The sequence below is a fragment of the Lepidochelys kempii genome, chromosome 2 (assembly GCF_965140265.1).
Source record: "Lepidochelys kempii isolate rLepKem1 chromosome 2, rLepKem1.hap2, whole genome shotgun sequence".
In the NCBI taxonomy this organism is placed as follows: Eukaryota; Metazoa; Chordata; order Testudines; family Cheloniidae; genus Lepidochelys; species Lepidochelys kempii.
This window is the reverse complement of record NC_133257.1, coordinates 41,849,831-41,866,898: the sequence shown is the minus strand read 5'-3', so window position 1 is coordinate 41,866,898 and position 17,068 is coordinate 41,849,831. Positions and strand designations below refer to the sequence as shown.

The following is a 17,068-nucleotide window of genomic DNA, read 5'->3' as shown; positions in this document are numbered from 1 at the left end:
AGACTATATAACAAGATTTTTATATAAATCCTTTACAAAAATTTATGTATGCAGGAGATGGAGACACAGCAGACACACTGTACTGTATGCATGATGCTGGTAAAGGGAACATTGCCAAAACAGATGGTGAAGTTATCACCCATTTTCACTCTATAAAGAGAATAGGATCTGCCAGGGCTAGCCTAGTAGTCTCTTAAAAAAGAAATGTTACCACTATATGGAATCATGTCATTCTGTTCCCATGCTTTGCCAAGAGGTCTGTGCTTGTTTGCTGTGGCTAGTCTTGTTTGGTTTTAGGTGTAGATTGAGAAATATTATCAATGATTACATTTAATAATCAAATTAGTAAATAAAGGGGGTGAATGATACCTAACTCACTTTTAATTTGGCAGAAAAAATTATGTTAATTTTTGTTATGCCAGTGCGGTTCAGCTCTGGATGTTGTTTTATGAAGACTGCACAGTTTAACCTAATATGCATTTAATACTTAATTGGAAAAAATAAGTAAGAATCATGTCCTCATTTGTATTTATTTTTCCCCTTCTTGATAATTTAGCTACAAGAAATCCTCATTATACATAGTAACCAAATAAAGCAGATTAATTCTGTACATTCTATTTGAACATGAAAAATATCTTAACCTTTTAATGATTTATTGTGCTGATTTCGGACAATAGGATTATGATAGCATGAACTACTTCTTGGTGGTTATGATTAAAAGTCAAATAAAAGAAATATTTTAAAGGTGCTGTAAGTCAGCACAGAACAGGACATGGTTTTCTTTGAAATTGAAATGTGTTTGTGTGAGTGCAAATGCACTATTCCCATGTGGCAGGGTAGAATAATGAAGATAACAGAGCTGAACAAGTATAAGTACTGTAGATGTATGATTTTAAAGATTCTGTATGTACAGTTTAGCTGCATAAAATGGAATTGAATAGATTACTTTTTTTGCTTTGTCAATTTAGTTTTCGGTTCCAAGAATATTTATTTTCTGGCAGATAGACCCTTGAAGGGTGACATTACTATAGCGGGAATCGTACAGTTCTGACATAGTTGATGTAGCAACAGAATAAAGATGATATAGCTACTAGGGAGATAATGTTTTAGTAGTAAGTAACTCATAGACCTATGTACAGTTTTATTTGTAACACTCTTAAGTATTTATGTGGCACCCATTATTGCAGTATCTGCGCACTAGATGCATTAATGACGGGGTGTACAGGCTATTTGGTGCTCTATGGAGAGGGTCTCTCACTCCCTTTGCACGCTGACCTAATGGCGACTGCAAAGTAGTGTACTCATCACCTGTCGTGCCCTCTTGTGTCAGGGTGTGATGATACTGGAGGTCCTTGTTTTGGCACCGCCTATAAGCCCATGTCTCTCACTGGGTCTTCTGTGACTCACTCTACTGGCCAAGTCTCACAAAGTTCAGTCCCCTTCCAGAATAACAGAAAGGTCCAACTTGAAAGTTCACAAAGCATCCTAACACAAAAGCGCCTCCCCCCGCACCCCCAGCTATTCCTTGACTTGTCCTTTGGGGACAGTCTTCAGTTCCACCCTAGTTCAATATTTCTTCTCTTGGGCTGGCATGCCCCTTCCTCAGGGGAACCCTCTATTCTGAGTTGTGGCCTAGGGACCCTGTATTAAGGAGCTAGGTCTGCTTTTTCAGATATGCTACTGGTTCCCTTGGCTACTTCCTACCTCCAAGCCCGATGTGCTGCTTCCCCACAGCTTGTGTTTAACTCAGCCTCCCTTTGATTCTCTGGCTTCTCCCTAGATCCTCCAAGCTTCTCCTTTCTTTGCTGGTCTAACCACTCTTCCATACCTCTTGGGCTCTTGTATTCTTAACTGACCCTACCTCAGGGCCTCCTTCACAGGAGGATGCACTCCCTGTGCATCCTCATACCTCAGGGCTTTTGAATATTTTTTAATAGGTGATAGGGCTAAGTCCCATCACAGCATCCCTAAGGTTTTGGCCAGGACACCAGGGTTAACTGCCACAGCATATTTAATATATGAATATAGCTGGTCAGGTGTTGCCTCTGAAAAACAATACCTCCAACAGTGCAGTGTCCCCTTCCAACACCATACTAAGGCACTTGGTCAGTATTGACTCAAAGGGTAGATGTCTGCATACTGAATCACCAGCACCATTGCTCATAAAAGTATTACCAGCTGAAATGGTCATTGCTTTTAGTTGCTACATTTAAGTTGAGACTGATTCCTAGATCTTAAAGAGCCGGATTTTCATTTTCACTGAGGCCCCTTTACTCTGGCAGTTGTGGTGTAAATGAGAATCAGGCCCTGTGATGGGGCATCTGTCCCACACTGGCAGAAAAGGAGTTAAAAGCAGCCCTAGGGAGGCTGTGCAGGAGGCAGCGAATCACAGAAGAGCTTATAGGAGCAGCCAATCAGGGCCGGTCTGGCACATATAAGAAGGAATGCAGGACAGAGCATTTCAATCACTTTCTGGAGCTTGAGAAGGGAGGAGGACTGGCTTCCTTGCAGGCAAAGGGCAGAAAGCACCCTGGACAGAGCATTGAGGCAGAGACCCAGAGAGCTAAAGGCAGCTCCAGGCAGGCTACAGGGATCTGCAGACTGAGGCCCTGATGCAAGGGCAAAGAGGGTGCTGGAGCCACTGAAGGAAGTGACTGGACAGTGGACTGCAGTTTGCCACTGAAGGGAGTGGCCGGACAGTAGACTGCAGGTCCCCCCAGAAGGAGGGGAACATAGAGTGTGGCACAGTGGGAGGGCAGGGCCACTGACGTGGACGCCGTGGTCTTGGGAGTGATGTGGGTCCAGGAATGGAGGTGACAGCGGGCGAGACACCACCAAGAGAGGGTGCAGCACTAATTCCCTGGACAGCCAGCAGGAGGCAGCACAGTGATAAGTCGCACCCCATCACAGGCCCTAAGTCTTCGGGGCAGGGACTGGAGTTTAGTGTTTGTGCAGTGTCTAATGCACTGGGGCCCTGATTGTATAGCCCCTAGGTTTTATACAAATAATAAAAAAAAATTCTAAAAACACAAAACATCACAAATACTGCTATTCTTTCCCAATTCCATAGGCTAAGAGGAAGGAACTTGTCATAAGAAGGGTTATCAGCACCCATATTGTGGCTCTTTCTGTAGATAAATTTAAGAAAACATGAGTGGCAAATCATAGTGGTTTGAGCATTGGCCTGCTAAACCCAAGGTTGTGAGTTCAATCCTTGAGGGGGCCATTTAGGGATCTGGGGCAAAAATTGGGGAGTGGTCCTGCTTTGAGCAGGGGGTTGGACTAGATGACCTCCTGAGGTCCCTTCCAACCCTGAGATTCTATGATTCTGCTGCTGGATGAAGATATTTATTTAGGAATAGATGAAAACTCCAAGGGAAACTAAGTATCTCTGCAATTAGAGAGACCAGGTGGATGCGGTCATATCTTTTATTGGACTAACCTGTGTTGGTGAGAGAGACAAGCTTTTGGGCTTACAAATAATTGTTTTTCCTACCTACCTTGTCTCTCTAATATCCTCTTAGACCAACCTGGCTACAACAACACTGAATACAATCTCTACAACTGGAAAATTCAGAAAATTACAATTAAGAGACAATAGGCCAAATTCATACTCTTGTAATTCCATTGAAATCATTGGAAGCATTACATCAAGTGTAAATTTAACTCAAATCCTCTTAAAGAAAATTTTCTTACAATAACTCTTTGTAGTAGTATTGCTATCTCTAGTTAAGTAATGTAAAACTATTTAGCCCGTAATGCATGGTTGTAACGTTTAGATTAAGACTCAACTGTATCAAAGATACTAATGGGAACAACTTATTTTGATTTACTTTTCTACTTACTAGAAAAAAGATTTCATCTTTTGCCCTACTTGGTTATTTCTGCTAACAGAAAATTTCAAAACTTTGATATCTGAAATTTGGTCCTTATTTGCATGCACGCTCACAAGGGAATCATATGGCTTGAGAGTAAGGAGGATTGCTCTCTCTTGCTGCTGAGATGAGGATAATAGGATTTCTCCTTTTAGGTATTTGATGAAAACTCTAAGAATCTAATAACCCCTGCTTACGAGATGTTTCCTTTCATTAAGAAAGCAGGATGAGTGTGCTATGGATTCGCAATGAGCATGTTATTTCATATCTTGTTGCATAGAAGTGTGTGTTTGTTGTGGTTCTGTACCTGTAAAAACAGGTAGGGTGACTTTTTTTAAAATGAATTGGAAGAGTTTTTTTCTATCAATACATGGCTGCTGCAGTAAAGGAGAAGATAATAGTTCAGGAGAGGAAAAAAGATAAGAATGAAAGACAAATAGGTTTTATGCCTCAGGCTTCAGCTAATTGTTTCTTGAGTGCTTATTTTGGCAATGGTATGACCTCCCTCTCACTTATATTGTCCTATATGTTTTAGGCAAATAATGTAACATGGAGATCTGAATTAGGGAGATCAGTTTGATATCTCTATTTAAGCATTCGTTTGTGAGTCATCAGGATGAGAATGGAAGAAACGGATAAGAAAAAATACTCACACATAAAAAGAAAAGGAGTACTTCTGGCACCTTAGAGACTAACAAATTTATTTGAGCGTAAGCTTTCGTGAGCTGCATCGATGAAGTGAGCTGTAGCTCATGAAAGCTTATGCTCAAATAAATTTGTTAGTCTCTAAGGTGCCACAAGTACTCCTTTTCTTTTTGCGAATACAGACTAACACGGCTGCTACTCTGAAACTCACACATAAAGATGCAAAAAAGAAAAAGCCACTTCTACTTAATTCTCTACAATCACAGTTAATATTTATTACTATCACTTATTGTGCTAATGAGTTGAATGTAGATATAATTACATGAACAATTATATTTGCATAACAGTGATTTTAGTGAGTTATAATATACATTTCTTAATATTAAATTGTGATTTTTTTTCCAAAGGAGACATTAATGGAAAAGCAGGCTTTTATAAAACACAAAAAGAGATTGTTTCTCCACTGTACCCAAATGAGGACTGACAAGGAGCCAGTCGTGGCTGTATGATTGTCAGCTGCATAGTCCCAGCATAAATTAAGCAGCATGTGGGCAGTTTTAATTTACATTGCTGGCAAAATGCCCCTCAGGTACTCAAAGCCAGTGAGGAATCAGGTTTAGTAGAACTTCACTCCACCGTGCCTCCTTCCCTCCCCTCCCCTCCTTTCCTCTGACCTGCCCTTCCCCCACCTCCCCACTCCTCTACGCTGTGATACACCTTTTCCCTCCCTTTACTCTGGGTAGCAGAAGCCACCTCAGCTAGCTTTGGACGGGTAGAGAATCCACCTAAACCTGGGGTATTCTCTAGTGCAAGCCTATGTATGCTTTAAATTCACTTTGCGCACAAGTGCCTCAAGATAAACTTGGCAGACTGGAGAATCTGTCCCATAGGCTTCTTATTGTACCACTTTAGTGGGACTTGTACTAACTATATGAGTGCCCTTTCCTGGGTACCCCTGACAAACACTTAAAAATATAAGTAATACCTAGTAGACTGTATCTATTGGCCCCTGGAGAGCATTGCCCAGTAGAACATAAATATAATGAACATTTAATAGGGAATATGTGCTCAATTTGTTTATTGTTCATAAACCTAAGCTGCAAGGAGGACAGCCTCAAAGTGTGTACAAGCAGCCTGTTGATCCCTCTTCAGCTTCCACAGTCTGCAGCTGCCAACACACCCTGGCTCCTTGGAGGAACCATCAAGTCTTCCTCTCCTGCTCTCCCATCCAGAGGCTCACTGGAGTTAACACGGAGACAGCTTTTGAGGATGGATGGCTTTCTGCCCCAAGTTACAAGCAGGGTGATGTAGAGCTACTACTGGGATGTGCATCGGATAAGCATTTACAATGTTTGAAAAACCGATTCTGCCATTGATTTTTCCACAGCTTTGGCTACCATCTTGTCACTGGGAGACATGGGCTGCTTTACAGTTACTTCAGAGCTCCTTTGTCCAGAAGTTGGGGACAGACTGTGGAAAGAGCCAAAGTTTGTCTGTTTGCTAACGAAGAGAGAAAGGGATAGACAGACTCCACCCGTAGAAAGGGGTCTGAGATGACAGAGCTGAAAAGGAACACATGTTCTATTTGCTCCTACTTTGTTTTTCCTCAATACTTTAGTTTCATTTTACTGCATTGGCTCATGAGCAGAACTAATTGAATAATGAAAGTCTATTTTTGCAAAAGATTAGGAAATGTTAAAGTATTGTTTGTTTTCAATTGTTCCAAAAAATCAATTAATTTTATTAAAAATATTATTTAAAATGTTACCAAAATTTTCATTGATTAAAAACCCATGATTTAGGAAATTTAAAAAATTGGTAACCAGTTCGATGTTTTGAATAAAAATTTGGGGGTAACATGAAAAAGCCACAATTTTTTACATTGAAAAACATTAATAATGTTGACAGTATTTTGGAAGAAAATGTTTGTAAAAAGGCCAGTGATTGAAAAAATAACATTCAGAAAATGTTGACTATTTCTACTCCCGCACAATAAAGGGGCTTGCATATAATAAGTATCCAGGTCTGAATAAAAAAATATCTCACTGGCAAAACTCTCTACTATACTAAAATGGTCAAAAGAGAAAAAATGGCCACAAATAAGGCCATGGATAATCTCAGGGTTACTGTATGTAGCATGTTGCTGTTCTTAACGCTATCTCCTTTTCCTTTTGCCGTTTATATCAATTGAGACTGACACTCAAAACACATAACAACAAATTGTATTGTCTGTGAGGGTTGCCAAACTGAGAGAAACAATAGTGTGCTTACAAAACACATAGACATATTGGTAATTTGTGTTCACCAAGCAAAATGGTAATAATTAAGAAAAAGATTATAGGGGAAATCTGGACCTTATTCAAGTCAATGGGAGTTTTGTCACTGAATTCTATGGAGGAAAGATTAGGGTTGCCAACTTTTTATTCACACAAAACTGAACACCCTTGCCCCACTCCCTTCCTTGGCCCTCCTCTGAGGCCTCCCCCCTGCCCCGCCCCTTCTCTGAGGTCCTGCCCCCTCTCACTCCATCCCCCCTCCCTCTGTCGCTCGCTCTCCCCACCCTCACTCACTCTCTCATTTTCACTGGGCTGGCTCAGGGGATTGGGGTATTGGAGGGGGTGAGGGTGCCGGCTGAGGGGACAGGCTCTGGAATGGGGCCAGGAATGAGGGGTCTGGAGTGCAGGAGAGGGCTCTGGGCTGGAAGGTGGAGCCAAGGGGTTTGGTATATGGGAGGGGCTCCAAGATGAGGCAGGGGTTTTGGGTTTGGGAGGGGGTATGGGCTCTGGGCTGGGGGGGTGGGTTCTGGGGTGGGGCCAGAAATGAAGGGTTCAGGGTGCGGGAGGGGGCTCCGGGCTGGGGAGGGATTTGGGGTGTAGGGGGTGAGGGCTTCAGCTGGGGGAGCAGGATCTGGTGTGGGGTCGGGGATGAGGGATTTGGGGTGCAGGAAGGTGTTCCAGGCTGGGACTGTGGGGTTCAGAGGGCACACAGCTCACGCCTCCCTTGACACATTCCCACGCCTCCCTGGGGAGGCCTGCCCATAGTTTGAGAACTGCTGATCTAGAGCAGTAGTTCTCAACCCATGTCCCGTGGGCCACATGTGGCCCAATTAGCACACAGCTGCAGACCAGCTGGGTGCTAAAGGCTGTTGGGTTGTGCGGCAGGTTCCGGGTTCCTAGCTGCCCAGGGCAGCAGGGTGTGGGCTGCCCAGCCTAGCATGTTGGGGGGCTGGGATCAGGGCTGCCAGCTGGCCCCACACAGCAGGGGTCCAGGGCTGCCGTCTAGCCATGTACAGCAGAGGTCCGGGTTTGGGACTGCCACTTGGCCCCGCAGCATCTGAGGTTAGGTCTTCTGCCCAGCCCCACACAGCAGGTGTCTGGGGCCCGGGGCTGTCAGCCATCCTCGCACGGTGGGGTCCAGGGTCTGGGGCTGCCAACCCCACGAGGTCGGGATCTGGGCTGCCGCCTGGCTGCCCTACCTCACAGCCGGGTCCAGGGTCAGGGCTGCTGCCTGGACCTGCACAGAGGGGTCCGGGGTTCCTGCCACCCAGCCCCCTGCCCAGGGCTCCACTTCGTGGAGGGATTTCTGGGTGGGAAGCTCTGAACGTAGGGATCTGTGGGAGGGGGTGGGGAGCACACTGTGGTTCTTAATCTGTGGCCCAGGCAATATGCGGCCCACAGTGATAAATAGGTTGAGAACCACTGGTCTAGAGGTACAAAACATAGGTCAAACTAAGTGCAACAGAAAAATCTTTCACCTGACTGTTGAGAGGGGCAAAGAATCCTCCCTGTACAGTGCCTCACAGTAAGGTTCTCCCATTTAATAACAGGGTCACTTGTGTGGAAATTTTCCCAGTCACACTTCCCTGTACTTTTGCAGTTCTCGCTTTTTTGGAGTATGAATTGTGCTTTTGTACTTGTGGTTGCCAGCTACTGTATTCTGAGACCAGCTCATCTCTACTTCCTAACAGCTGTTCTGAATTTTTTCTTCAGTTTCCATGTATGCCATTTTGCTTTATTAACTGAGCTTGGCTAAAAATAGCAACTCAAATTGACATTATAGTGATATATGAGTTTTAAAAATAATCTAATTAGTTTTCTTGTTTTCTTTTTTACCTGCAAGTTACACACTTAGGCTTTTAGCATATTTTCCTACCACATTTTCCGTACTCTGAGTTACCAGGCTAATAAACCTGTAGTGTTGTATATAGTTACTTGACTGAGGTGATTTTCATTTGACTATATCTGGTATAAGACGGTTATTGCAATACTATATTTAGCTCCAAATTGCTTAGGATCAAATCCTGACATACAAGTGTAGGTGTTTCCTAATGCTAAGCGTAATTCAGTAACAGAAATCTTGAGGGAGACTGCCAAACTCACATCACGTCCCATATACTGGAACATATATGTAGCCTGCAAATCAAAGGCAATATTTTGTCATAAAAGAACATTTTAGTGCTTTCCTTGTAAAGCGGTGAGTCTTCTAATTCGGACTGGTGGTAGAACCAGTCAATAACAGCTAAGCCATTGGACTCTTTCTTTCTTTCTTTCTTCCAAATTATCTTTAAGATTCTCAGATTTATAGAAAGGAGATAAGTGTATTTTAAATAGCCCAAATGCTGCCAAAGCCTTTTAGAACAGCTTGGTCCCCCCGACCCCTGTTTAATCTGGGAGTTTTGGTCTCCCAGTGCTGCAGCTCTGAAAGAGGAAATTCAGTGACTCAAAGTCATGAGACTTTGGGAACATGGTTTGAGTCTTATGCCTGACCAAGCATCATTATCCCTGTTAAGTATTAAGGTTTTTTTTAACTAAACAGTTGGCTTCCTGGCTGACTAAGATTCCCAGTTCCTAGCCTTAGTGGGGCTTGTTACCTTTCTGACAGAATCAATACCTTCATAGACTCATGAGATCCAGATGTTTTGGTTCCTTTTATAGATTGAAAGGACTTGGCTGTGATTTCATGGTTTTAGCTACTTGCCTTATGGGTTGAAAGGGAGGAGGGGATATATGCTTAAAATGTGTTTTAGCTTTGGTTGATAGGAATACATATTTAAAAATAAAGTTGGGAAAATACTGGCAGGGATCAGTCTATTTGCATATGCAAGCAATAAACTCTAAGTTGATGCATTTCAAAGTTTCAGTGTAAGAAATCGACATAATAAGCCAGAAAAAAGTTACCTCTTTTGTGGCAGATTCATCCTGTACTAAATATGGTTTGTGGATAGGATCAAGTCACAGGAATGTAAAGGATAAATGTCCTTGGTGTGCAGAGAGTTAAGCAGGCAACTCCCATTAACAAGGGCCAGTGTGTTTCATTTAATTCTCTGTGCTGTGTACCATGGTGAGAATTATACCATTAAGTATGTTGCATTATTGCGAGTTGCAGCAAATACATTGGTCCCTGACAAAAGTGATTATCTCAGTGGCCTGAGTTTTTAATAAGCTTGCATATGAATTAAATTTTTAGCACAGGGAGAGGTGGAGGGAACAGCTGAGACCACAGTTATTCTGTAATCCTACAGTTATAGTCAACAGTTTACATATGAGAACAAAATGCAGCCTCAGCCTCTTATCTCTGCACCAGCTAAAGGAAATAAAGGATAGTCTTACATGAAACATATTTCTTCCCTCATACATAGGAACCTTAGTATCTTATTACAAATGCTAAAGTTGGTGTGGTGAAATCAGCCCAGACCACCTCTTGGGGAGCCTACATTACTGTTGTTTTCTAAATCCACTATGCATATACTTGTAATTACTCATTACATTCTAATGGGCAAAATGCTTTAAAAAGGAGAAAGAGCAGTTCTAACCTTTGTGGCCTGTTTCTTCCTCCCCACCCCCATCCCGATCTGGTTTCTCTGTGCAAAGACATTCTGTTTTCATACCCCTCCTGCATGTGCTAATATTTAAACAGTTACAATATAAACGAGGAGGGAAAAGGCAGTGTTGTGTACTGTGGGTGGTTCATTTTGTCAGTTTAATATTGAAAACATATGTGAACATTTATATAAATAGAAAATAATTGAAGAATGCCATATTGTTACTTATAAAATAATTCTACAATGGTTAACTGGTCTTTTCTGCACACGCGTGTTGCTGATATATTGAAGTTTGCTTGGTGTGGCCAATTTTGCCTTTCAGATAATCTTTTTCCCCATATCCTTTCTTCCATTCCCACCAACACTTCACTCTGCCAACCACAGATAGTCTGTCTCAATTCATTTACATGCTATTGATCACTCTTACTGCACTAGAAACCCATTATAACATGAGTAGGGCCCTACCAAATTCACAGCCATGAAAAACGTGTCACAGACCATGAAATCTGGTCTCCCCTCATGAAATCTGTTCTTTTGTGTGCTTTTACCCTATATGATACAGATTTCACGGGGGGACACCAGCATTTCTTAAATTGGGGGTCCTGACCCAAAAGGGAGTTGTGGGGGGGGTGGTATCACAAGGTAATTTTAGGGGAGTTGCGGTATTGTCATCCTTACTTCTGCACTGCCTTCAGATCTGGGTGGCCGGACAGTGGTGGCTGTTGGCCAGATGCCCAGCTCTGAAGGCAGTGCCCCGCCAGCAGCAGTGCAGAAGTAAGGGTGGCAATACGATACCATGCCACCCTTTACTTCTGCGCCGCTGCCTGCAGAGCTGGGCAGCCAATGAGTGGCAGCTGCTGATCAAGGGCCCAGCTCTGCAGGCAGCAGCGCAGAAGTGAGGGTGGCAATGCCATACCAGGCCATCAGCCGTTGCTCTCCAGCTGCCCAGCTCTGAAGGCAGTGACGCCGCCAGCACAGTGCAGAAGTAAGGATAACTGTACCACAACCTTCCCCCCCTCCCCCCCCCCCACACAATAACCTTGCACCATCCCCCCCCCCACCCCCATTCCTTTTTGGGTCAGGACCCCTACAATTTCAACAACAAGAAATTGCAGATTTAAATAGCTGAAATCATTATATTTATGATTTTAAAAATCCTATGGCTGACCAAAGTGGACCATGAATTTGGTAGGGCCCTAAACATGAGTACTGTTTTGAGCAGAGTTATTGTTTTGAAGACATAGCCAATGCTTCACAGGCATCCAGCGGAGCTGCTCAAGAGCCAGTGTTTGAAATGCTTCTGTTCCAGGCCAAATAGGATACAATGGTCAGCATTAAAACATTGGCATTTGCCAGTTTGGTGGTATGAATGATACCTAGATTTTTCCCTCCTACACCTAATACAGAAGAGAAATGTGGTTACTGTAGCAAATATTGTCTTTTAACTGGCAACTCTTGTGTGACAGATATTGCAGCCACATGCGGTATCTTTGGGGACCATATTGTATTGTACATAGAAAGCATGAAAGCCTCAAAAAGCCATTATACTGAGATGAGCTGCACAGTTTGAGCTGGTAGAATAGTCCTTTGTACCAATACAAATGTATCTGTGTTTTCCTGGCTCACTTTGGGGTGGAAATAGGGGTGGTTTCCTGTGCTATCTTGGATCACTGGGGGTGGGGTGGGGGATCCAGCGGGATCTGGGATCACTAAGAGGTGATTAATGCAAAATCCCAAGCCTGGCTATGTAGATTCTCCATCTTTTGAAGCTTCTCCTGCTGGAAAAGAGCAGGAGGGTCTGGTTTTAACTGTTTTCAGGAGGCTGGAGGATAAAGAAAGACTTTTGGTATAAAAGGCTGAGTTTAAACAGACTCAGGGCCTTCCTTTTGGTTCAGCAAACAGGACCTTTGGTTGTAGGGTGGCTCCAACCCTTGCAGAAGGATTGGAAAGACTTTGACCTAACAGACTTCCCATGTAGAAGATGGGAGAGTCCTGGTATGTTTAGTGAGCATTTACATCCTTTTATCATTTTTATATGTTTTTTCTGTGACGCTTTTGCCTTAAAAATAAATGTACTTTGCTTTCTAAGAGCTGTGTGGTCACTGGTAAAAACCCTGTCATTGTTCTGGCAGTGAAAGTAAAGAGCAGGGGGCTGGATACGTCAGAGCTGCTGAGGATATCACTGTGTACGACAGGGGGATGTGCAGCCTTAAAACTCTGGTCAGAAAGGAGTGGGACCAGAGACAGTTGATGGCTTAAGGCCTGAGACCTGATTGGGCACTCCTGGAGCAGACCACAGAGAGGGAATACAGGTGCAATCACCCTGGAACTGTGACACCTTGTACATCTGTGTTCATGCCCCAGGGGACTGAAATGTTTTAATGCTGTCCTGAACACACTCTCATACTATCTCTGGCAGCTAACCCGGCCCGAAATTTAAAGCTTAGTGTCTTACACATTCTATCAACTATACCCATGGTTTTCAGCCTTTCCAATGCTTTAGCACGTTGCAACAGAATGCACTTTCTGGTCCTTCTTCTCATTTTGCCATAAGGAAAGGGAGGGTTGTCGTGACCCCAGAGTGAGAACCCATGACCTATGCCATTGCACTGGAGATAGGGTTGAGAGGACACTTCCATTCTAATTCTCTGTTCCCAGTTACTTGTAACTTTTTTACCTTTCTAGAATGAAACCTTTCAGGCTTTTCAACTCAGCCAAGAAGTTAATTATTTTCAAAAATATCTTAATTTGTTTAGCCATTTTGTTGTCCAACAGTTGGGGAGGTGACTTAGGGCTTGGCTACACTTGCAAGTTAGAGCGCATTAAATCAGGCCCGGGCACCCTAACTCCTGAGGTGTCCACGCTGGCAAGGCACGTAGAGCGCCTGGACTCTGCAGCTGGAGCGCTCCTGGTAATCCACCTCCATGAGAAGCATAGAACTTGCTGCGCCCCAGCTGAAACGCCCGGGTGTCAGTGTGGACGACGTGTTGCGTTAGTGTGCTGTGATTGGCCTCCGGAAACGTCCCATAATCCCCTGAAGTCATGTGGCCACTCGTCTCATTCTTTTGAACTCTGCTGCAGGCATGCGGATATCCCCTTTCAAAGCTCTGTTTCTGACAGCTGGCTGCTTATCTGTTCCGGGACAAAGCAAACCCTTACTGTGGAATGCTGCTGCTGTGAGTGTGTGTCAGAGAGAGAGGCAGGGGGAAAAAGGGGGTCTGCTGCTGTCTGAACTTACAAGACAGCACGCTGACACACACTCTGCCTCCCAAAACACACTGTCTCTCCCCCCACATACACACAACACACTCCCTGTCACGCTCCACCCACCCACCCACATTTGAAAAGCACGCTGCAGCCGCTTGCACACTAGGATAGCTCCCACAATGCACTGCTCTTTGTGGCGTTGCAAGAGCTGCTAACGTGGCCACGCCAGTGCACTTGCAGCTGACAGTGTAAACACATGGCAGCGTTTTCCTTGCTGCGGTCTCTGAAGGCTGGTTTAACTCCCAGCGCTCTACATCTGCAAGCGTAGCCAAGCCCTTAGTCTTTATTTAAGTTGCTTTTCAGACACTTCCGTGTGTTCAGATATCTCAAAGACTTTTCTTTTAAAACTTTTAGCCTACCTATTCCTGAATTAGGAACTCCTATTTTTGCCACATCTGAAATACTTAGATCTTGAAAGAACCAAGATAAGGCAATTAAAAATAGTACATTGAGCATGCACAGCACATTCTGTTGCTGAACTTCAGGAAACCTGTGGCACCAGGGTGACAGGTTTTGAACATTCATTGCTGGTAATATTTGTGTGAGATCATTTTCATAGTTACCAGTGAGTCAATTTCGCATGGGTCTATTATTCATGGGAAGCACTGCCCAATAACACTTACTTATGCTGTCATGAATTTCCCAGACATGTGCATAGAAGCAAAACCTCTAACTTGTGAGGATTGAGTGTGTTCTGTTAGATGCCTTCAAGACAGTTCAGGTATAACTAGTTCTAAACTGTCTCATCAGGGTCAGGTTATTAAGAGGTCTAGTTAGTAGTGCAATGAGTTTGTGCCACCAGATGGGCTATTTTGTGAAAGCCTTCTGTTTTATGACAGGTTTCAGAGTAGCAGCCGTGTTAGTCTGTGTTCGCAAAAAGAAAAGCAGTACTTGTGGCACCTTAGAGACTAACAAATTTATTTGAGCATAAGCTTTTGTGAGCTACAGCTCACTTCATCGGATGCATTCAGTTTTATGTTTTATGTTTCCTCAGGAAGGAGAGACTTATCAGCAATTCATATACGAGGAATGAGGCTTTCTGCTTTATATAGTTCATATACATATATATATATATATATATCTTGTCTGCATTCTCTTTAATTTTTTGGTATTGCATGCTCTGTCAGTAACATGTAGCTAATGGCAAATATTGGATTCTTACAAAAATAGTCTGCAAATAAATATTAAAATGTTCTTTTCTTATGTGTTCAGGGTAACATCTCCAACTTTGACATCGTCATGGAGTCTGATTCAGGTACCTTCATGCCGATGGGCCTGGCTTTTACAGGCAGTGATAAAGCTCGTGCCATCCTGAAGGAGATTATGCAGCTGCTGCAGCCTATCAATGTTACAAATATTTATGAAAATGGTGGTGAAACAGACACTGATTATTGGGTGAGAAATGGAGTACCAGGTAAGAATGCTGGATGAAGTCATAGACAAAGTGGCTGAGTTGGCCTGGTTGTTTCTGTATGCTGTTACTTCTTAAATTCTGGTTGTAGCTCTATTTGATGTTTGACAACATTTTTAAAAAATCTTTTTCTTGAGTAATATTTGTTAGAGAGGAAATGTGTAAATATTTAAAGACTAACCAAAGAATTAGGACAGAATGTGTGTTTAAGCATCAGTTTAATAAAGATTTAGATTATGCATGGGACAACAGGCCTAAAATCTTCTTTTAGGCTTTACAATTTATATTAATCTTTCCTATACCAGTGGTTTAAAAATAGTAGAGAATTCCCTCAGCTTTATTCTAACATAGGACCCCAGAACAAAAATATCCCTTTGAAATTCAGCCCACTTCTCACTTGTTCTTATTTAATTTCATTTAAAAAATTTAATTGTTTTCAATAAATTTATTCTGTGGGGATTCAGCATTCAAAGACCAAAAGGTGATGATGCACTAAAATCTAGTGAAGGACAAAGCCCTGTAAATGTATTTGAGAAATAGGTTCTACATTTACTCTCAGTGACACTTCTGAGCTTCGTACAAGTAGCAATCTTTTTGCAAAAGTACTGTGACTTGAAACTGGAGCAGGACAAAACTTTTTGAACAAATAGTTTATTTGCCAAAAAATGCATTTTCGGGTTGACAGAAAGTATTTGCAAATTTGATGTGATAGCTTCAGCTGGGGAAAAGTTTTTCAGGGCCAGCAAACTGTGTGTATGTCCCCTTATAACCTTTAGCCATGTGTGTACCATTCTGTCCCTGTATAACTTTAGCCAGTGGTTAAGGTATTTGCCCAGATATGGGAGACCCAGGTTTGAATCTCAACTCTGGAGCAGAGACTTGAACTCAGATCTCCCCTCTCCCAGGTGAGCATCCTAACAGCCAGGCTATAGGCTTGAAGGATCTGAGACTAACTGAGCTTTTACCATGTTTTCAACACTTGAATAATAGCAGAAGATATTTTTGGTTTTGGTATTTAAAAACAAAACAAAAACTTTCTCTTTATGCTGGTTTACGTCTAAAGTACTTTGTTGTCTATTTGTGATACTGGAATGATACATGTCAGATAGTTTTGGAATCTTTCTGGCTTCTCTCTTCTCCTAACCTTGTGGAAGGTTGATAGGTACTGCAGTGGGCTGTGGAGCATATGCCTCTTACTTTGGGGAAATGTTGTTTGCTTAGGGCTCAGATCTTAGTTGCACTGTTTCTACTCATGGGAGGCTAGGGTGACCAGAGCACAGGAGTAAAATATCAGGACACATGGGGGGGACAGCCACAGGCTCACAGCCCCCACCGGAGCCATGGGGGTGGGGGACGCACATGGGGGCAGGGGATGCTGCAAGCTGCAGGTCGCGGGCCCGGCTCCGGCCCTCCCAGCAAGCCGCAGGTCAGGGGCATACAGCTCTGGCCCCCGCCACAAGCTGCAGGTCACAGGCACACAACCCCAGCTCCAGCCCCCTCCGCAAGCCACAGGTAGGTGGTGCACAGCTCCAGGTCCGGCCCCCACCGCAAGGCGGGGGGGTCTCAGGGCTGGAGCTGGGGGTTTGGGGTGCTGACTCTGGGAGGGAGTTTGGGTGCAGGAGGGGGCTCAGGGTTGGGGCAGGGGTTGAGGTGTGGGGTATGGGCTCTAGGAGGCACTTAACTCAGGTGGTTCCCCAGAAGTAACAATATCTCCCTCTGGGTCCTAGAAAGAGGCGCGGCCAGGCCGCTCTGTACAGAGCCTCGTCTGAAGGGCACTGCCCCTGCAGCTCCCATTGGCTGTGGTTCCAGCTGGCGCTCATGGCAGGGGCAGCATGCAGAGCCCCCTTGGCTATTCCCGCACCTAGGACCCAGAGGGAGATGTCACCACTTCGAGGGAGCTGCGTGGAGCCAGCAACCCTACAATATCAGGACAAATGGCATCCTGATTGCACATTGGTCAGGACAAAGAGTTAAATATTAGGACAGTTCCGATTGTATTGCGACATCCGGTCACTCTAGGGGAGGCTATGCTTCCCCGAACAGCCTGGC

General features: G+C 43.8%; 1 protein-coding gene across 5 annotated transcripts in view; it reads left to right on the top strand.

The window, feature by feature from the left end:
• Positions 1-17,068, top strand: part of CPQ (carboxypeptidase Q) — a 262,566-nt gene that overhangs the window by 205,161 nt on the left and 40,337 nt on the right. For 4 of the 5 annotated variants that reach the window (XM_073330508.1, XM_073330507.1, XM_073330509.1 and 1 more), the window contains exon 7: positions 14,821-15,022. The exons of the other annotated variant lie outside the window; for it this stretch is intronic. In XM_073330508.1, the coding sequence (XP_073186609.1) occupies positions 14,821-15,022 (202 nt within the window). The remainder of the gene's footprint in view (positions 1-14,820; positions 15,023-17,068) is intronic. 5 annotated transcript variants of the gene reach the window in all.